This window comes from Gymnoscopelus microlampas, assembly GCF_963454915.1.
Source record: "Gymnoscopelus microlampas genome assembly, chromosome: 16".
Taxonomy (NCBI): domain Eukaryota; kingdom Metazoa; phylum Chordata; class Actinopteri; order Myctophiformes; family Myctophidae; genus Gymnoscopelus; species Gymnoscopelus microlampas.
In genome coordinates, this window is record NC_139953.1 from 6,869,673 (window position 1) to 6,893,046 (window position 23,374).

General features: G+C 42.7%; 2 protein-coding genes across 3 annotated transcripts in view; both read left to right on the forward strand.

Annotated features, from left to right (window-relative positions):
* The window catches only part of LOC311062503 (EH domain-containing protein 3), a 39,145-nt gene extending 17,256 nt beyond the window's left edge, over nucleotides 1–21,889 (forward strand). For both annotated transcript variants that reach the window (XM_084081591.1, XM_084081590.1), the window contains exons 5-9: nucleotides 8,897–9,038; nucleotides 10,425–10,524; nucleotides 12,247–12,417; nucleotides 14,884–15,048; nucleotides 15,699–21,889. In XM_084081591.1, coding sequence (XP_083937717.1) covers nucleotides 8,897–9,038; nucleotides 10,425–10,524; nucleotides 12,247–12,417; nucleotides 14,884–15,048; nucleotides 15,699–16,226 — 1,106 coding nt within the window. In that variant the 3' untranslated portion in view covers nucleotides 16,227–21,889. The remainder of the gene's footprint in view (nucleotides 1–8,896; nucleotides 9,039–10,424; nucleotides 10,525–12,246; nucleotides 12,418–14,883; nucleotides 15,049–15,698) is intronic.
* Nucleotides 1–23,374, forward strand: part of LOC311062531 (C-C motif chemokine 4-like) — a 405,685-nt gene that overhangs the window by 77,252 nt on the left and 305,059 nt on the right. The gene's annotated exons all lie outside the window — the stretch shown is intronic.

Sequence of the window (23,374 nt, forward strand, 5' to 3'; positions counted from 1 at the left end):
CGCACACACACACACACACACACACACACACACACACACACGCACACACACACACACACACACACACACACACACACACACACGCACACACACACACAATTGTATTACCATACTAGACATCAATTCTCAGGACATTGCCATATTCAACCCTATAACCTCAAAGCCATGAAGTTGAATTGCTTGTCGTGTCATGCACCCGAAATAGCCGAGCTCACAAAGCATGCCGATGCGATGCATTGTGAGCTTGCAGATCGGCTATTATGGGTGCATGACAGCGGCGCACACTGAAGTATGAATCAAGCCTAAATGTAAACTTGTTTTTAACCATAAAACAACCATTTGTCACATTTCTCCAATTCAGCGGTACTTGTGCCCTCACATAGTAATACATGCGCTGCGTGTGCGTGTGTACACACACACACACACACACACACACACACACACACACACACACACACACACACACACACACACACACACACACACACACACACACACACACACACACACACACACACACACACACACACACACACACACACACGTTTTTGTGTTGTAAGATACTGTTGTATAGGTTTTGTGTAGTTCTCATTCAGCTATACCCACTAATCTCACTGAAACACTGTCAGCATTCCCTCTGGACTACTGTGTGTTGTTTGAGTGGTTAGGTGTGTGTGTGTGTGTGTTCACTGGCGCTAGAGAATTATGCTCTATTCACAGGAGAGAGGAGAAGTCAGTGACACAGACATGCTTTGAAACACACACACACACACACACACACACACACACACACACACACACACACACACACACACACACACACACACACACACACACGTTGGCTAATGATGGCAAAAGGCCCAGGAGTTCAACACTTTTAAAGGAGAATGCCGGTCATTTTCGGTTGTATGTTTGATGCGTCGTTAATCACTCACCAACATACAAAGGAACGTTGAATATTTCCAGATCTGCCCCTGTTGTCCATTCTGCAGACCCCTTACAGCGGCATAATGGGAGACGTGTGTAAGAGTGAAAATCGTCTATATTAACCGATGCAATGTTTGTTTTTTTCCTACTACTCCTCATCGTGGAGTCTCATGATACTCAAACATTCGCTGAATGACCCGCAAGAGCTACCGTTCGTGTAGAACGACATGACGTTGGTTGCTTGTTTCTCTCACAGAACCTGGCGTGTGCCAGATTTTGGGAGACACACACATACACAGCGGCATACCATTATGCTGTAAGGGGCAGAATGGACAACAGGGGCAGATCTGGAATTATCCAACGTTCCTTTATATGTTGGTGAGTGATTGGCGACGCATCAAACATACAACCGAAAATTCTCCTTTAATCGTACTTGAGTGGATCAGATTTGGATTTTGGGTAGTTATCTCAGCAAACATTTTGTCAATAAGAAATATAATGGATTCATCGAATAACACCTTAAACTCCCAAAATCCAAATCTGATGCACTCGGTTTGAACTCATGGACCATTTTCTCGTAAAAAAAACAACAGAGTAGCATTCGATCAAGACATTTAAGATATAATATATATATATATATATATATGTATAAAAGAAAAATACCAACAAACACAATTGTTTGTGGGTAGGAATCCGACAGGGGAGTGTTATCTCTGTCACTGCATTAGCAAATCCTACAGTTTGGTCGGGCGCCTGCGCGACAGATAACTCAACGTCGACCAAAAATGTAGTTACTGCACTTAGGCTTCATAACTACGGCAGTATAAAGTATAATACAGTATAGATTGTGAAACATTTTGCCTACACTGACATTGCCCAAGATAGGGACAGCTATTAGGTGTTTGTTCCTTTGGTTCTATGTGAGACTGTTTCCACCAGCAGTTCAAAGTGTCTGCACCGTTTAGCATTCCCAAGCTAACTGCCAGCATTACCATACCAACTGTTAGCTTCCACAAAAGACCTGCGATAATTAAGGACTCACATGTCTCTCTCTCTCTCTCTCTGTGTATCTCTCTCTCTCTCTCTCTCTCTCTCTCTCTCTCTCTCTCTCTCTCTCTGTGTATCTCTCTCTCTCATATTAACTAACTCTCCCTACTGTACCTCTCACCGTTTGTCTCTGTTCCTATCTTTCTTCCTGTCTTTGTATCTTAACCGTTTCTGCTGTCTGTCTGTCTGTCTGTCTGTCTGTCTGTCTTGCTCTTTCCCATCCAGTCTGTCCCCTTATTTTTGCTATATTTTGCCAACAATCACATTGTTAATGATGCCACACTATTACCCGTATTAATTCGGTAATAATAGTAACAGTAAATAGTAAACACATACTAGTGATATTGACAGTGATAACAGCGAAGGATTGAATTCAGATAAATTGCTGTGTCACTGATGTTTAGGCGTTATGCCAATTAACCGCCCCCACACATTTCTGTGTTGCTACTGTGTAGTAAAGAGCTGGAAAGACAGGGAGCCCCCTGTTACTGAACAAACACTATATCTATAGACTAGCAATGATTACTATCAGAACACAGAGCTATTTACACTATTTACACATCTACAAGCTCACAACACCTTGTGAGCTTGGAAATTAGTTAATTTCGGAAAGGAAAAAATAGCGGATATACAAGCTCACAGCAAGTTAGTTCATGCCCGCAAAAAAAGTAATAATATTTTTAGGGCTGTGACTTTATCGCGTTAATTTCGATCAATTAATTACAAAAAAATTATCGCGTTAAAAAAATTAACGCATTTTAATCGCGCCTATTTTTTCACCGCGGAACGGTTCTCACTGGACGAGTTTCACACGGACCTATTATCCAGCGCACCAGGTTGGTGCGCTGGTATTATCGGTCCGCCTGAGAAGCTGTCTGAGAAGTGAGAACGACGTGGTTCTCACAACAACAGAGCAGCCACTGAATGAAGACGTGCCGCATAGCCTGCTTGATAATGTTGGCTGGGCAAATCAGAATCTGTAATGGATGCTGCCCCCCACGCGCGCGTTTGTCCCGTTTTGGGGGGGGGGGGGGGGGGGCGGTGCGCTGGGGGGAAGGGGGGGGGGCACGATGCGGTGCGGGTCACATGCGCGCGATTTTTTAAAATAATTAATTAAACGACTATAAAACAACTAACAACAACACACTCTACCAGCCTCCAATGGTGGAAAATAGCAGATCTACAAGCTCACAATGCCTTGTGCTTGTAGATCTGCCATTTTCACATGGTTACTGTATGTTTTATAATATTAATCGAAATCTACAAAGTAACTTGTAACTAAAGTTTTAAAATAAGTTTAAAAGTAAAATATTTGCCTCTGAGATATAGTGGAGTTACTGGGGTAGAAGTAAAAGTATTAAAAAATTGGAAATAGGCGTATTCGAGAGTCAAGTGCAAATACCTCAAAATTGTACTTAAGTACAGTTCCTGAGTACATGTACTTAAAGACGTTTACCAAAATCCATTTGAAAACATTTTTTTTCATTGATCTCAGGTCAAATATTGATGCGATTAAAATGCGATTAATTTAGATTAATTAATTACAAAGCCTCTAATTAATTAGATTAATTTTTTTAATCGAGTCCCAGCCCTAAATATTTTTTGATTTGAACACAAATCTTCTGCTCTTTCCCCTGGCTCAAAACATTTTCAGATGGGGGGGGGGGAAGCATTTCTCAGTTTGGGGGTCCTTGGCACGAAAATGTTTGAGAACTACTGATTTAGAAGGCATTTGTAGAGTGTGTAGAGTTAGTCCTCGGGTCTTAATGGGTTAAATGGATAAACCAATGGTTAAAATAATATGTGAAATTGTACAAGTGAAATGACCTCTAACGGCCTTCTTGCACCATAATGTGATTTGTAGGGCAAAGCGTCGTGTGTGAGTGTGTTGTCAAAGCAAACACACAGCTCAGAGTTGTACGACCCCATTGTTGTCTGTTTAGATATGAGAAGAAACACAAGATACACTTACACTTCTACTGAGACAGCACAGCTGTGTTTGTACAAGGAACTATGTGTGTGCGCGTGCGCGTGTGCGTGTGTGTGTGTGTGCGCGTGTTTGATATTATTTTCATTTTCATGTGCAGCCATGGAGGCATCTGTATTTTTTGTGTCCATTTTAATTATCATTCCTCGTCTTGTTTCTCGCTGCATGGATTGTCATTGCGTGTATGTCAGTGTGTGTGTGTGTGTGTGTGCGTGCGTGTGTGTGTGTGTGTGCATGCGTGCGTGCGTGCGTGCGCGTGCATGCATGTTTGTGTCGGAGAGAGCATTTTTCATTTTCCAACATTGTCTTTTCACATTTAAACCATTTGCATTCCCTTGTAGCCTATACAGTACAGTATGTGTAAGTGTTCATTCATGAAGGTGTCTCTATTTTATTTTATTTTCATTCATTTTCATTCTCATTCATCATGTTTCTATGTGCATGGACTGCCTGTGTGCGTCTGTGTCTGTGTGTGTGTGTGTGTGTGTGTGTGTGTGTGTGTGTGTGTGTGTGTGTGTGTGTATTGTCTGTGCGTGTGTCCAGAAGCAACAGAGGAAGGTTACCACTTTAGCAGTCTACGTAAATGCCGTTATGGAGGTATTGTTGATGAAATCGTGCATGTCTGTCAGCTGCCAAAAAAAAAGGCAAAATGAAAGCGATACCTTGACCTTTAGATGTGTGGACTGTCACCCAAACACACCGTGGGACAAACCGTTTCCTCATGCTGAACTTCAGCTTCCCTGGTTAGCTAGTTGTTGATGCTAGCAAGCAACGCTAAAGGGCCGCCCACACCAAGAATGATAACTATAACTATATATATATATATATATACATAATGTTACAGCCTTTGAGGCCGGGCCCCACGAGCGAGATTAAACGCCCCCCCCCTTTCAGGCAGCCGGCCTCGTCCCTTCCCGTTTCGGCAGGGCGACCCGAAAATGGGTGCTCTCCGCTCCGTTTTTCTCACTTGTACTGTAACAATCATATATGACAGTGGTGAACGATACCGTTGGGATACCACCGCTTTCAGAGTGATTTGATGAACTGACGGCAATCGAAAATCCATCCGAATTTACAGGCCGCCACGTTCGACACACCACTCACGGTCAACATGTTTACGGAACGTCATTGTTCATTGTTAAAGTTATCTTCATAGTTGTCATTCTTGGTGTGGACGGACCTTAACTAAGGTGTTTAGGGAAAATGAGGGGCAAGTGTAGGAACTTTCTACCCGGTAAAATCCTTAGTGTTAATTTATTCTTTTGTATACACTTACAGAGTTAAATTAACACTTGAGTTTTACGGTGTACCAATGGGAATAGTGCACGGTGCAGAACTATAACAGATGAAACCTCTTGGTATCTCTTTGAACTTAACAGCTTTGGCCAAGCAGCAGTGTGTCGTGTACTCTTGCAGTTGTGGTAGGACATGCTGTACTGTATGTGGCCTACAGGTACAGTAAAGTAATTCCACATCTAAACCTGGATTTATACTTGGTTGCGTTCCGGCGTCACGTGCCCAAAAAATTGCCGATCTCCAAGCTCACAACATGTCGCAGTGAAAATTGTTGAGGACTTGTATATCTGCTATTTTACGCGGGTGACACCGGCGCGCGACTTAGCATAAATCAAGCCTAACGTGCGCGCTGCGCTGCACTACCGCTGAACTTTCACCGCAGTGCAAGGCAAGCACAGGAGAAAGTTTTGTGGAAAATTTGTCAGAAATGCATCTGTGTCAGGTCGGAGCCCTGTGTCTTAAAAAGACAAAATTAACCTTGGAATAAAGGTGACCTTACTACTACAGCGAGTACTACAGTAGAAGCCATATTAACAACCTAGAAACTCAAGGTCAGTTTATGCTCGTCTCGAAAGACGCGTCGCACTTAAGTGTCTCACAATGTTCTGAGTTATGAGCGTTCATACTGTCTTGTTGACTTGCTGACAAGCGTCACCACAAAATGTAAACGAGGGAAGGTGAATGTAGTGTCACGGAGCTTACGTCACCTTCACAAGCAACATTTCATTTGTCCAGAGGTACGCAAAACCCTTCAAGAAGGTCCTCGCGACACATCTCTGTCGCTTTGACGTCACCTTTTGTAGTGCGGTGCGTCGTTCGACATTTGTCACGCAAAGCATAAACTGACCTTAAATTAGCTGACAGTAGTTACACATGCATAGCATACTGTGTAGTAGTATATCAACACATATGTTCTATGTTCCCCCAAATGGTTGAACGTTATATTGAAATCCATGTTGTTACCAGGATAGTTTGTAGCTAAAGTTAGCTTAAATAACGGCTAATACTAATATATATATATATATATATATATATATATATATATATATATATATATATATATATATATATATATATATATATATAGGATTTTTCAAATAATTCCTCTTGGGAGAGAGGCAACTGTGGTTTCCAAAGTATGGTGAGCGATGGACTAAAGGAACGGTATGTCACAGAGCAACTAAAATGTTTCTCTCAATTATTATTAGTCATGTCATTAAGGTCATGCTAGCTACAGGTATGTTGCACCTTTTGAAGTCGCTCCAGTGCAAGCTGGACTCAATAACATACTGTACATTTGCAATGGCGTCATAATAGGTTACCATAGTTAGCAGTGTGTTAAGTACGCTAGGAATGTGTACGCAATACAGTCCTCCGTGTTAATTTAGCCTTGTGTAACTCTGGTAGACTACACATGTCACCAAATGGACCCTTAAGGGTCCATTTGGTTACATGTGTTGACTCTCAGAGTGAAATTAACAGTGAGGATTTTTACAGTGTAGTGGACAATCTACGAGTCTATGTGGAATCAATTTGAAAATCACTAAATGAATATTATTGCTATGCCAACTGACCATAAACGCCTTGCGATCACCAGTGCCTAACAAACGCCACTGTAAGCTCTTTATCACTCACTCCACGTCTGTCTGTCTGTCTGTCTGTCTGTCTGACTCGCCCTTATCTCCCTTGGTGCTAGCTGGAAAGTTTATAACTCACTAATCCCTCCAAACCCTCCATTGTTCATTGTTTCCCATCTCATATCCTGTGGAATGTCTCCAGGTAAGAGTGGATTCTGTCCTTGAGCGCACCAGAAAGTCAAAGATAAGTCAATGGAGGATCTTTTACTCAAAGATCCGTTGCTGTCGTTTAGTGTTGAATCTGAATCGTTAGAACTATCAGACAGGATACAATCGTGTCATTGTTTTGTGAGGATTATTTTTTTATGACGTCAGAAGTAAAGTATTTACACAGGCACGTTTGTCCAAGTGTGGTTTTTAAAGCATCAGATCTTTTTACCAAAAAAATGTAACACAAAAGTTGGGTTGTCCCCGTTTAGATAAACAATTTTCACCAATCAGGAGAGAAACGAGCAGGTTTTTTTTTTAATACATTTCTAAGCCACCTTTTAAAATGCATTTTCTGTTTACTAAAGAGCTGGAGAGACGGGGAGACCCCTGTTACTGAACAAACACTATCGGAATATAGAACGTTAACTTCTTAAAAAGAAATACCATCTTTTACAACAACAACAACAACAAACAATCTGATCTGTGTAAATGCAGGCACAGTGAGCAGTAAGCTCAATCTCTGGCCATTCCTTCTGTTGTAATCACTCTGTTGTCCAGAAGTTGAGTTGCAAAAGCATTTGGGTGGAACCACTCAACACAAGCGAGTCTCTTTCGCCATTAGTCATCCAGAGGCCATTGCACATGAGACTGCGTACACAAAAGTATGACTGAATTGACCACTTAAAACCCCATATATTTAGTTAACTGGAGCCTCCCAGGGGCCTATGATAGGACCTCTCCAATTTAAATATTTTCACCAAATGTTCGCCCCCCAGAATAGGGCTCATATGGTTAATACTGTCAGCAGTGGTGGAAAAAGTACTTACGCGTACAAAAAGTAAAAAAGTATTGATTCAGACGAAAGTACAGAATGTTAAACTGGGGCGTGATGTCATATCGAGACAATGGAGCCAAAATTCCAAATGTTTCACTGTCCACATGCTTGTGTCTGTGTTGGTCCTTTAATTTGTATTCATTCATTTATTTATTTATTATTTCCCACAAAAGCCACTTGATCTGACTCTTGGCAGTGCCTTGTGTCTTTGTAAACAGGCATTCTCTCAACATGTTGTAATATGCGTGGCCTTGGTAGAAAGCCCTCCTTCACTGACCTCAACCCCCTTTGTCACGTTCCCAGGCCTTTACCCTATAAAAAAAAGCAGGGTTTCACAAACGTAGGGTTCACAGACCTGTTATGTCAAACAAAATTGCACAACATTTTTCGTTTTTTTTTCTGAAATAAGATTAAAGAAAATATAAAATGTTTCAGATATGTTCATACATTTTCAAAAGTATAGTGAGACTATAGCCAATCTACAAGCTCTGCTCATTATACAGAATGACCCATTTAACAGTCATTATTACTGGATTGTAATTAGTGATGCGTGCGTTTAATTAACTGTGATCTCCTTGTCCTCCTGTATGCTTAAATAAAAACACCTTCATACGTCAGTTCTGTGGTGTCTGGCTTCGGGTACAAAGCACATGTGCTTTATTCCCTATAGGAATAGAAGGGCGCGATATTAACAAAAGAGTGTACAAATGGAACCAAATGGACCCATAAGGGTCCATTTGGTTCCATTTGTACACTCTCAGAGTTACATTAACATTCAGAATGTTGTGGCATCGACTAATTGTGATGACACTTTTATCTGCTATGTTGAGAAGGGAGGAGGATTGATTAATGGCCTCTATTTCAACTAAATGACATTTTCCTTCCTCTCCTCCCTTCTCCTCTCCTCTCCTCTGACCCCCTCCTCTCCTCTCCTCTCCTCTGACCCTCTCCTCTCCTCTGACCCTCTCCTCTCCTCTCCTCTCCTCTCCTCTCCTCTCCTCTCCTCTCCTCTCCTAGGCTATGACTTTGCGGCTGTCTTGGAGTGGTTTGCCGAGCGCGTGGATCGGATCATACTGCTGTTCGACGCCCACAAGCTGGACATCTCCGATGAATTCTCGGATGTCATCAAGGCCCTCAAGAACCACGAAGACAAGATCAGGTACTGATACCATTGTTTTGACACGCATTCCTTCAACTTCCAACTTTGAAACGGAACAATGCCAGCAAAGTTGAAGTGAGTCCAAATTCATCACATCAACTGATCCGTTTTTTGTGTCGACTAAAACTGTGACATAAAATGTTCGTCGACTACCTTTTTTCACTGACGAAAACTAAACAAAAACGAAATAAAAACTAAGCTATGATGACTCAAAGTATGACTAAATATACTGACAATTTTGTTGACAAATTAAAATGTTATAGTGAGGGACTAAGTCATTTTATGCTTGGTTGCGCGCAGGTGCGGCCCTCCGAAAATAGCAGATCTACAACAATAGAAGCCAGTAGATTGTTAGATCTGCTATTTTCGGCACACAAGCTAAGTATAAATCAGGCATTACGACACCCTCACGGCCCACAAAGTAGAAATACTCGGCTAAAAGTAAAAGTCTGGAATTCAAAATTTACTTGAGTAAAAGTACAAAAGTATTGGTATAAAAATATACTTAAAGTACCAAAAGTAAAAGTTCTCATTATGCAGAATTATGCAGAATGTCCCATTTCATAATATCTTTGAAAATAGCAGATCTACAAGCTCAATGCGTGAGCATTGTGAGCACTTGTACAGTAGATTGGCTATTTTCAAATAGCCAAAGTTTAAATAGGGTTTAATGTATGTTTTGTAATAATAATAAAAATCTACAAAGTAACTAAAGGTTTCAAATCATTATAGTGGAGTAAAAGTTAAAAAAAATGCCTCTGAGATATAGTGCAGTTAGTCTCGCGTGGCCAGACTGTTGCCTCCCACAATTTACAAATGTTTCCGACATACAGTCTGGGACTCGGAAGCTCTGATCATGTGTAAGTGGAAAGCGGATGCCCCTCCCCTACCCACGTCCGTTTCAGCATTGTGCAGAGTCCGACTGGAATCAACGAATCTCATAAACATCGTTTATGTCTACTAGTGTCTTCTTTCACAGTTTTTTCGGCGTTAATTCCATGATTCCTTTCTCAGTTTTCTGTGATAAACAATCCTCGCACATGAATCTACCGCTCCTATGACTATGCTTTCCACTAGGACTACAGGTCCGCGGGCACCGCGTCGTGATTGGTCGAATGTCTTTCCGGTCTGAACAACTTCCGTTACACAGCTTTCGGGAAGTGGAGCTCCAGACTCTATATAGCATTCAGAGATTGTGGAATAGTAGTCTGGTGACGCGAGACTATAGTGCAGTAGAAGTAAAACTACTGAAAATTGGAAATGCTCCAGTACAACATTGTACTTAAGTACAGAACTTGAGTAAATGTACTTAGTTACTTTACACCACTGACTAAAACTAAATCAAATTGTACTGTCAAACTGAACGCTGTTGTTGTCTTCCTGTAGGGTTGTGCTGAACAAGGCGGATCAGATAGAGACTCAGCAGCTGATGAGAGTGTACGGCGCCCTGATGTGGTCACTGGGGAAGATAGTCAACACGCCTGAGGTGACCTGTTTCATCTGTTTGGCTTGGCTGGTTATAATTATACATCAGACTTACATAGCGCTTTTCATAGTACCCAAAGGCGCTTTACAGAACAAAAAAAACAAAAATACTTGGAGAGAAATATAGTTGAAAGGCTAAGAATTAAGCAAAAAGAAAAACGTTTGCTTAACACATCGGGTGGCAGCATTTTTTCATAACAACTTACCGTGGGTGCCAGCATTCTCCCCATTGACTGCGCTTTGCTGTTTAAAGCTTCCGCGTGCGTTACAAGCAAATCCACGCAAAAAAAAGCATCGATTCATGTGCTGCCATGAGCCTGGCTACAGCCTGGAACCATAACATTTCCCTCGCGAGTTACAACGGGGGGGGGATCGCGCATCGCGCATGACCGGTTTTCCCCACAGGAAACAGATTCGGAGATATAGGCGTTTCAAAGTAGGAAATAGACAGGAAGCGGATGGGGGGGAAAAAAATGTTTCCGGTGAGCGATCTGGCACTTCCTTCGCAGGATTACAATGGGTGCTCCCAGAGCTGCTCTAGCCCCGCCCGCGCGGAGAAAAACGAAAAAAACAAAAAGACTAAACTCACGGTTCAGACCGTGTTCGGCACCAAAGCGCCACTATGTAAACACACGGTTCAGAACGTGTTCGGCACCCGATGTGTTAATTGCGTCACTTATGACGTGTCACACAGCTGGATCACTGGAACCAGAGCCGTGGATGAAAATATACATGCATAGAATAATATGCAGGTATAGAATAGTACAGAATAGAAGAATAGACAATTCATCAATGTGGATGGCCACATCGTTATCTATATAGTTAACAATGTTGTGCAAAGCCATTTATTCCTGAAATAGTGAATGAAGCGCCTGGATGCGCAAACATACATTTATGAATGGAATGAACTGTCACAGTCATTTATAGCAGTCCCTGCATTCAGGCATCATGCACAGAGAGAATCTATGCTTAGCTTTTGAGACAGATGCTTTACACATAAACAGCAAACATGTGTAGTCAGCCCCATAAAACAATCCTTTGGAAAGAAACCTTTACATACAGATGTGTTTTCTAAAGTGATTTATTGGCATGAGAAAACATCTGTTTTCATTACCAAAGACTAAAGGAAAGTAATCAGAGCTGTGTCACATTGTGACTTGGAAAAACTAGGTTATGAAACCACGAAAGTTGTCGTTGGAAATAGTTATATAGGTAAGCAATGATGCAACTTGATATAAAGCTTTAGAAACAAATAGTAGCAATCTTTCAAGATTCTCTCTCTCTCTCTCTCTCTCTCTCTCTCTCTCTCTCTCTCTCTCTCTCTCTCTCTCTCTCTCTCTCTCTCTCTCTCTCTCTCTCTCTCTCTCTCTCTCTCTCTCTCTCTCTCTCTCTCTCTCTCTCTCTCTCTCTCTCTCTCTCTCTCTCTCTCTCTCTCTCTCTCTCTCTCTCTCTCTCTCTCTCTCTCTCTCTCTCTCTCTCTCTCTCTCTCTCTGCGAACAACCTAAGTAGTCTTGAATGTAATTACGAAATATGTTGAGTGTTCATTCAATATGAACTTTATAAATGATGTAACTAACTTAAACCAACATGTAGGAAGGATAGGCATAAATAAGCTTTGAGCTTCAGCCTATGATGTTTTGTGATACTGTTGATGTGGATCGAAATAAACTAAACTAAAAATTCTCTCTTTCCCTCTCCCTCTCCCTCTCTCTCTCTCTGACAGGTGATCCGGGTGTACATCGGGTCATTTTGGTCACATCCTCTGCTGATCCCAGACAACAGGAAGTTGTTTGAAGCGGAGGAGCAGGACTTGTTCAAGGACATCCAGTCTTTACCCAGAAACGCCGCCCTCAGGAAACTCAACGATCTGATCAAGAGGGCGCGGCTCGCTAAGGTGAGACTGACACACCGTGACGTGCATGCACACGCACACAACTGTTGCACCACTATGGAGCTTTCAATTTAATAAAATTGTATTATAGTGCCAAATTACAACAAGTTGTCTTGGCACTTTACATACTGTAGAGACCCGACATTGTCCCACCCTGAGCAAGCAGTTTTTGTGACAGTGACAACAGAAAACTCCCCCTTAAACTGGAAGAAACTTCAGGTAGACCCAGGCTCTAGGGCAGTGGTTCTCAACCTGTGGGTCGGGACCCCCAGGGGGGTCTCCACATGATTTTGGGGGGGGGGGGTCCCCAGATGACAGTGAAGTGACAATTTAAGGACTTTTAAGACCTTTTTGATACCTAAAAAGAATTACCATCACGGCATCAAAAGCAATCAACAAACTCTACTATAAAAACTGGTCAAACATTGGCCAAATTGTCAAATAATATAAGAGAGAGGAAAAACATTAGAAAATAGCCGATCTACAAGCTCACAACGCCTTGTGTTGTGAGCTTGTAGATCTGCTATTTTCTACAATATTTACCTGGGGGGTCCCCAGTTCAAATATGATTATTTTGGGGGGGGGGGGGGGGGTCACGGCCTGAAAAGGTTGAGAACCACTGCTCTAGGGTGGTGCGGCCATCTGCCTCGACCGTGTCGGGGGAGGGGGAAAGAGAAAGAAGAGAGTCCTAACCAGTGTTGCCAGATTCTGTGAGAGAAACAAGCAACCGGGTCTAGGAAAACAAGCCCAAAAGAAGCGACTCTGGGCCACGTGAGCACTTTAAACATATGCATCAGCTATTTGAAAATAGCCGATCTACAAGCTCAAGATCTGCTATTTTCCCAAAAAATCTTGGGGGGAAATTATAATAAGCAGATCTGGAAACACTGGCCCTAACCTATACTCACACTAACCTAACGTTTGTCGGACTACCGGGACGTCGGAATAATGAGAGGTCGGAACTGTAAGCGGACCCTGAGAGAAGGCGAGGCAGAGGGAGAGACAGATAGAGATAGATGCAACAATAGGCTCTATGCACAGCAGCCATATTATCACTTCCGTCACAGGTGTTACCAATGATACTAATGAAGGCTCTGTTCCATTTAGTGTAGCACAGTGGTTTCCACGACCCCCATAACTCTGAGAGTGTACAAATGGAACCAAATGGACCCTTACCATGAGGGTCCCTGGACCCCAACTGTAGATATGCACAATATCAGCACCCTGACTCTGTTTGACCAGAACGGAACAGAGCCTTCATTAGTATCATTGGTAACACCTGTGAATGTCTTCATAATATGGCTGCTGTGAATAGAGCCTATAGCAGCAACAACAGTAAAACTATCACAGCAATAACAATAATACTAGTACTTGTCACGGAGAGCGTGTAAGGACACAGATAATGTCCTGCTCCTGTCATCCACATCCTCCACCCTGCCACCTGCTGACCTTGAACACAACTTATTACCCTCACCACCTCCACCTCCACCCACCCTGCCAGCTGCTGACCTTGAACACAGCTCAGCCCCCCGTGTCACACACTAAATAAAACCAATAGAATATGAAATCATGACAGATGACTCGGTTCTCCTTTAGTGAATTATTTCCTGTTTCCTGTTTGGGCAGGAAGGAAGTCGTGGATCAAGAGTAAGAGAGCCTCGCTTTCCTGTTGTACCTCCAGGAAACTTTGAGGAAGAGCTTATGATGCCTTCACGCTCTCTCTCTCACGCGCGCACGTGCACGCAAAGACACGTGCACGTGCGCACACACACTTGCACACGTGCATGCACACACGCGCGCGCACACACACACGCACAGACGGGTTTCTCATGAAGTAAAGCGGTGAGAGAAGTTTTCCAGTGTGTGTTTTTATGAGGTGTTTCAAGGACAGGAGATGAAATCAGGGAAACAAAAACCATAACATCACCGATATTGGCTTCACTCTCAATCGCGCCGCCTCACCAGCTTGCCTGGCTCTGCTGAGGTTGTTGCTCTGACAACGCTCCTGCAAGTCAAATTTTGAATCCAGGCCTTTTACTTAGTATTGTTTTATGTTGTGGTATTGCTACTTTTTCTTAAAGGGATATTTCACTTTCAAACATGTTTGAGGTCATTTTAACCTAACTTAATCTACTCTGGCTTTTGTGAACACCCCGGACAGTTTTTAAGTTGCTTGATTCAGTATTTAGATATTTGATATTCATTTTATCAGACACACCCCTTCCTATACAAATGTAACTTCAAACTCCATTTTTAACCATGATAGATTCATCGAAAGCACCCGTCCTTGGTTCTGGGGACTCATACTGCCCTCCTAATACACGAGGGGGCCGTATTTTTTAGATTACTTGTTTCATAAATTTGATTTTATTTTGTTATTGTATTAAAAAAAAATCAATTTCCCCAAAAAATTATAAAAATTAAATGATAAAAGGCATAAAAAAGCCACTGCTGTCTTCCATGTTTCAGGTCCACGCTTTCATCATCAGCGCGCTGAAGAAGGACATGCCATCGGTGTTTGGGAAGGACAACAAGAAGAAAGAGCTGATCGCCAGCCTGGGAGACATATACCACCGCATCGAGAGAGAACATCAGATCTCGGCCGGCGACTTCCCTAATCTGAAGAAGATGCAGGTAAAGGAATGGAGGCAGGCACGTTGTGATTGTATTTCAGATACAATATATCGTCTCTGTCGGGGTGGAAAACTCATTATGTCCATAACTGTTACTTTTCAGGATTCAAATTCAAAAATACCAAAAGTAGCAGATCTACAAGCTCAAAACGCGTCGCTTCGCGCCGCGTTTTGAGCTTGTAGATCTGCTACTTTTGATGCTTTTGTGTGACGCTGTAGTATGATCAAATAGGGCATACATTTACGGGGGAAAAAAAGAGGTTTCTGCCCAACAGCAACGTTATACAGTACATGTTTGGTTTTTTTTTCAGGTATTTTTTAACCCTCATTTGGGAATCATCCCTTTTATCTGTCTGAGATATTGTCTTGGAATAATGGGACCTAAAATCCCTAGGGCGCACGGCGAGTTGTTTGGCAAATCCTCTTCTTTTTTTTTTTATCTTTTAAGTGTTTTTTTTAACACAAATCTTCTCTTCTGGGGGGGTCCCTGACACAAAATGTTTTCAGATGGGGGTCCGCGGCCAAAAACATATATATCAATTTGCTTGACACTAAAAAGTTTGAGAACTACTAATTTAGAAGGCATTTGTAGAATCGCCCTGCAAGTCTTAATGGGTTCATCTATTTGACCTGTCCCCCCTCCCTCCATAGGATCTGCTCCAATCCCAGGACCTGAACAAGTTCCAGCCGCTGAAGCCCAAGCTGCTGGAGGCGGTGGACGACATGCTGACCAACGACATCGCGGGCCTGATGGTGCTCGTGCGCCAGGAGGAGAACCAGCGGCCCAACCCCGTGGTCAAGGGCGGCGCCTTCGACGGCACGCAGGACGGGCCCTTCGGCCACGGCTACGGCGAGGGCGCCGGCGAGGGCATCGACGACGCCGAGTGGGTGGTGGCGCGCGACAAGCCCGCCTACGACGAGATCTTCTACACGCTGTCGCCCGTCAACGGCAAGGTGACGGGCGCCAACGCCAAGCGGGAGATGGTGAAGTCCAAGCTGCCCAACACGGTGCTGGGCAAGATCTGGAAGCTGGCGGACATCGACAAGGACGGCATGCTGGACGACGAGGAGTTTGCGCTGGCCAATCACCTGATCAAGGTCAAGCTGGAGGGACACGAGTTGCCGTCCGACTTGCCGGCGCACCTGGTGCCCCCCTCCAAGAGGAAAATACCAGAGTAGATGGGGAAAAAAATGACCCCCCCCCTTGACCACCGAAAGGGATAGTTCACCCCAAACATGACTTTTTTTCTATCGATTAGTCACCCCATGGAGACTTGATGACCAGCAGCGGTTCCGGTAGGAGACACAAAGAGTCTCCTTTGTGTCTCCTACCGGTACCTGGTCAGCAAATTAGTCTCCATGGGGTGACTAATCGATAGAAAAAAAGAGGCTCTGTATTAGGCTCCCTCCTGTTTTCGCTCTACAATGAATATCTTCCGGCACCAATATATCTAGCCCGAAATGAGCCGACCCACAGTACCTGCGATGGCCGCGCGTTGCGACGCGCCGCGTGCTTGTAGATCTGCTATTTTCACAGAACATTCACGCCAGAATAGGGACGCTATAGGGTTCATGTGGTTAAAAAAAAAGAAGTACCCCCGCCTCCTAGAGAAATACTGTATATCCAATTCCCATATGAAAATAACAGAGAAGGCAAAATATACTGTATTTAGTTCAACATTGATTTCTGTCAAAGAAATGTGTCTGTACTGATATGCTTGTGTTACCATCACTGTCCTCGTCCAAGAGGAACATGCTGTACCAGACCCAAGGGCCCGTGGATCCGCTCATTCAAAGGGTAACGCTGAATTCACAAAATTTCTGCTAAATAAGTAAATAAATGAATCGAATTGTGGCCCAGAGGGAGCTCACACGCAGGCAGGAGAAGTACAGACACTCGATGTGGCCCCGGCAGCTTGTTCGTTCAAGTATTTATACTGTACATTTTAGGTAAGAAGTGGGGCCATGCAGTTGCTCAACCTTGATTCATTTTCCCATCTACAACCGCTAGTTGAAATCTCTGCTATCGACTTTCCATACTGTAGTCTGCTTGTGTCCATCTCGAGTTGTGTCGAGTGTGTACACCTACTGTTAGTCCACGCCTATTTCAGAGCACATAGCGTGCTTCTGGTTGGCTGCTGCTCTGTCTCTGTTAATGGCAAGATTAACCACTTAAACCCTATATGGTTGACTGGAGTCACTCAGGACTCTATACTAGTGTCTTTGCTGTTTTCTGTTATTGTGGGAAAAGCTTCAGCTGAAAATAGCCGATTGACAAAGCTCACAACGCGTTGCAACGCGTTGTGAGCTTTGTCAATCGGCTATTTTCTGCAAAAGCTTTCCCCACGTTCTAGATGCTGGGGTTTAAAGTGCTTTAAATTATTAGCAACTTTGACACTTTTTTTGCCGACTCTAACGCCATAGACTTTGCATTGAACCTCGCTGCTTTCTCAGAACGCGCAAGTGCCGTATATATACCGCTGCTGGTGTAAATTCAGTATGCATAATAACCCCCTCGCCAGACAGACAGGGGTGTCTGCTGTCCAAAGACTTTGGACCTAGACCCTCCATCCATGAAATGTGCTTTATATACAGTTCACTTCTCCGACTGGAGCTCAGTATTTAGGATCATGTGTTAACATGACATCTTCATGACGAAAAAACGCCCTTTCAAGCCCTAAAAAAATGATTTCCCCCTAGAAAAAAAACCAAGGTAATGTTACAAATATGCGCATACTAGCGTTGTAAGAGCTGTTATCACGGCTAGGATGTACTGTAAGGACTGGGTGTTTCCCCTGGATCGAGACCTTCACATTGTCAGGGTCTTGTCACATGGGAAGTGACTTTTAGCTCACTGTCCTGTTTCTGATCCTAGTACGGACGGGCTGGGGCGTTTACTGAGAAATAGGAGGGGGTGGTAATACTTTTGAACAGTGTTTCTCAAACTGGGGTCTGGTGGACCCCCGGGGGTTCTTGAGGAGTTACGGGATGGAACTCTGAGAGTGTACAAATGGAACCAAATGGTCCATTTGGTTCCATTTGAACACTCTCAGACTTATGCTTTTATAGTATAGATTGGGGTTGCATAGAAAATGTTATCAAATGGGGGTCCGTGGCCTAATGTTATCAAACTGGGGGTCCTTGAAATAAAAAAAATTGAGAACCACTGACTTAGAAACACTGGAAAATGAACCTCTACTGATGAAAGACAAAAGGGCGCAAGGATGATGATGATGATGATGATGATGGCGGCAATGATTGTGATGATAATGATGATGACGATGATGACGAGAAGCAAGAATCATCATCTGGATGAAGGAGGATTTTGGGGGAATGGGGGATGGGCCTACAGTACAGTACAGTACATACATAGCTAGATATAAATAACCTACCGTACTGTATCCCCAATAGACATCAACCAGGATATGAACTGTTATCCACAACACTGTGTTGAGTTGTTGAAGCAAGGCTGTCGTTAAGGACAACATTCCTTCCGCATGTCCATTAGCTATCCAGGCCTCTCTCTCTCTCTCTCTCTCTCTCTCTCTGGGTCAAAGGGGTTAATTTCTGTCTCCAAGCTGACTTTGCTGGCTTTTTTCCATGTTTACGGCTTTACTTTGAACATCTAAGAGGCTGTCTGGGGCTGACGTTACGCGTGGGAAACAGCCGCACATTATGCAAAGCACATAAAAGTATGCTGAAACAGGCGTGATGATTGATAAAACGCAACACATGGGAGATCAGTTCACAGAGGTTTTACATAGGAACGGATGGACAAAATGGAATAGGCTCTATGCAATTGAGGCCCAAAGAAATTGGGCCTCTTCCTTTACTTCCTTCACAGGTGTTACCAATTATACTCTGGCTCTGTTCAATTTAATGTTATGTAGCACTGTGGTTCTCAAACGTTTTAATTTCAAGGACCCCCCATAACCCTGACAGTGTACAAATGGAACCAACTGAACCTGTAACCTTACGGGTCCATTTGGACACACTCAGAGTTACACACCCATAAGGGGCCATTTGGAACCCCCTCAAGGAACCACGAGGGTCCCTGGACCACACTTTGAGAACCACTGGTGTAGCAGAGTGTTTCCAGTGAGCCAACATGCAACAATATCAGCACCCTGACTCTGTTTGACCAGAATGGAACAGAGCCTTCATTAGTATCATTGGTAACACCTGTGAAGGAAGTAAGGAAGAGGCCCAATTTCTTTCCAATATGGCTGCTGTGCATAGAGCCTTTTAGGGACATCACACAGAGCTTAAGTGGAAATGTGCTGTTACTGGATTTTTATACTGGACACACACACACACACACACACACTCTTATGATGTACAAACTGTGAAAGATAGGAAATGTAATGCTGATGTTGCACACGCCGAGCGAGCCAATATGCATGCACGTACACACACACACACACACACACACACACACACACACACACACACACACACACACACACACACACACACACACACACACACACACACACACACACACACACACACACACACACACACAGTTATATAGATCAAAAGGAAGAGGATCTATGTGGGTCAATTTGCCAGAATTCAAATGTTTTTTTTTTCCTTTCTTAAGAAGTGATTTTCTGCCGGATAAATTGGTAGCATAATATGACTCGGATAGCATAAGACGGAATCAGACGTATAGAGATATTATTATGATGACCATTATATGAAGACATAATTATGTCTATTGTTTGGAAATGTGCGGTCACTTTTGAGTATTGCGTGGGAGTATATGCTCACATCACATTTTCTGTATGTGCACATGAAATATGATGCAATATTGTACTGTATACAATATGAGTATTGTATACGTTCTTCTGTCCATGTTTCGGTGTTATTTGGTGTATTGTATGTATGCGTATTATTCTGTTAACAAGTCTACATGTCATCATCGGGTGGAGTATTCCAGTAGATTGTATTTAGGGTTGGGATCCTGTAGGATTTTAGAGATACCCGGTTCCTTAACGATTCTCTCTTAACGGTCTCATTCCTTAGCTTAGCGGTTCCCTTATTCCTATAGTCCAGTGGTTTTCAACCCTTTTCATATCGAGGTCCATTATTTATTCGGCATTTGAGCCACGGAACCACCATTTGATGAGATTTAGACTCTCAGACCCAAGACTTAGAATAGTAAGTTGTCGTTGGATAAGATTTTGTCCACAATTCCATGCTGTATTGATGTTGGTGCCATACAGGAGGGATAACAGGCAAACGTCAAAATTACAATTCTTTAATTAAGTAATGCAGATGTTTAACAATAATTTAACTCTTGAGAGCGTAAAATGAAACCATTTGGTTTTACCACTGCTATAGGGGGTTTCAAATGTACCATTAACACATTGCCTGCCAGAGTTTTTTCAGATTTTTAGCTGTTGTCTGCCAGGGTTTTGCCATGTTTTTGGTACCTGTTCGCGTAGCCACAGATTTTTTTCCTCCAGTATGATTGATCCCCAGATGGTTTTTAATCACAGATGAGATTCAGGTGTGGTTTCACAAATGTCAACGAGGTCATTTTGACCTCGTTGACATGTGTTATTTGATGTTTCAATATAGCTCAAAACCAGTAGTTTTAAACCAAAAAACAAAGTGAATTGTTTGTCCGTTTGAATTTTAACATTGAAGTGAATGGAGCAGCAAATCTTCGAACATTTTTAGCTCCTAATCTGTTCGTAATTCGACAAGGGTTGAAATTATAAAAAAATTCAAAACACATACAAATGGAACCATTTTGTACACTCTCGGAGTTATGGTTGGTCCTTGAAATTACAACGATTGAGAACCACCGGTGCTGTAATTATATAGCAGACGTGAAGTCCACATACTGTAGGTTCATACGTTCGGTATTTGTAATGCGCCCCCCCCCCCCCCCCCCCCATCCAGTTATTACCCTGGCCTGGGGCGCAGTCCGCAGAAAGAGAAAAGAAGGGATACAAGAGAAAAACATAGGACAAGACAAAGAAAACTAGACTAGGACTACAAGAACTCAGTCACACTGTTAGTCCATGAGCCAGAGCCCCAAAATTGAGCCAGATATTGAATATTCCCTCGTTAAAAACCTTTGACTCCCAACATCTTAACAAAATGAAATAAGAATGTTGACTCTGGCTTTGTCCAATGTTCCAATGTTGATTCTGGAAAGTTATGCAAATTCGGGCATATTTTCCTAATGCCTAATTTGCATATCTAAATATACAATTTCAGAAAACTTGTAATACGATAAATCATTGTCTTCATGTAAGTAATCAATGGGGAAGTTTCATTATGATAACTATTTTTAAAATGTTGTCATTTTTTCACCTGTCATGTACGTATGGGGAAAATAACAAAATGTGTGATGAATATGAAAAAGCTGCTCCTGTGGAAAGGTTATCATATATTTATTTACTTATATTGACCCTATAAACAATTTAATATAGGTATGGTTTTGCCCACTCTTTCGATAATGAAATCTTGTCTGGCTCATGGACTATGTCAGTCAGTCACAACAGCAGGGAGTAGAAAACTAAACACACGCACACACAACCCACAACTCTGACAGTGTGATAATACCAGTTCCGGAAACGGCTCCAAAATGCGATGGAACCGGTTACTCCGATCCCGGGCCCCAACCCTAATTGTGTTACGATGTGGTAAAACGGTTCAACGAGTGAACGATAATCTTTAATACGTGTTGAGGGTATAAATATTCTCAACATTCTGCCCAGATGGAATATTTCTAATTATTTCCTGTCCTTCCATGATGGAGTGAATGCAAAGCTGTTTTAATTTGCAGACTGTATGCTGAAAATAAAACACTAATTCTAAACATGTGCCAAATGTTTGTTTGTGTTTTTTTGGGGGTCAGAAGCTGACTAAAATGCAACACTTTGAACCGTATATCGAGCAAATATGACACACAAATGCATAGTGGCGTTTCAGAAATAGACATTGTGGGGACATTGTTAGAGTTAGACTTAACATTAGGACAATATTCAGGTAGGGGTTAGGTTAAGGATTAGTCATTTAGTTTTGTTGGGGTGCACATCAGTGTCACACAGTAAGTTTAGCAATCTAAAATAGCTGCTCACAGTGTGTCGCATTGCGACGCGTTGTGAGCTTGTAGATCTGCTATTTTTCAGTTACAGTACAGTGTGTGTGTGTGTGTGTGTGTGTGTGTGTGTGTGTGTGTGTGTGTGTGTGTGTGTGTGTACACGTGCGTGGAGCCTGGTCAGTAGTAAACATCTGATAGGATGTTCAGCCACTCCCTGTCCCTCTGTCCAACCTTGACCTCTGTGTGTGTGTGTGTGTGTGTGTGTGTGTGTGTGTGTGTGTGTGTGTGTGTGTGTGTGTGTGTGTGTGTGTGTGTGTGTGTGTGTGTGTGTGTGTGTGTGTGTGTGTGTGTGTGTGTGTGTGTGTGTGTGTGTGTGTGTGTGCGTCTGCGTGTGTGTTTTTTGTAGCCATGTGTTGGACCACTTTCCCCCCCCAAAATAATTATACAGAAAACAAAACAGCAAAAATGTTTTAGGATATTTTAGTCCTTCCTGGAAACGATTCGTCAAGAGAAGTGTGCGTGCGTGTGTGCGTGCGGGCCAGTGACAGATAAGACAGGAAAAGAGAAAGCGTGACAGAGTGAGAGAATGTGAAGCAAAGAGAGAGACAAGTTTTATCAGACGTGTGAGTAGAGAGACACAAGAAAGAAAGAGAGGAAGAGAGTGATATTTATGTCTAAGCAATAAGCTCTCTATGTGTTTAATTGGCAAATACAATATACATGCTGTATACACAGAGTTACAGACCCGTCTGAACAATCAGTCATTTACTTGGGGACAGCCTGGAACCCCCTCAATAAACCTTGGGGGTCCCCGGCCCCACTTTGAGAACCACTGCTGTATACATACAGGATATATTGTCAAAGTCCATAAGTTCAGTGGACTTTGGTATGACCCTGGTCATACCAAAGACTATAAAAATGGGACCCAATGCCTCTGTGATGGCCACATGTGAAAGAACCAGCTGCTTCACAGGTGCTTATAAGGAGCTGATTAGTAATTGGACCGCACCGTGTCCCCTGTGCACATGGGGGAGGGGCAGGGGTGTATTATGAGTTTGAATTTATTATTCCAATTGTATGTAATTTATTGAGTTAATATGAGTTAGTGCTGTAGTGGATTATGTTGAAGTTATTTGAAGTCTGTTTAAATGTTATTCTTTGTCTATTCCCCTTTGTGTCAAGAGTGGACTGATCACATATATATAAATGATGTTCCCCTCATGTCTCACTTTGGTTAGCTCAGTCTTGATTATGTTCAGTTCTG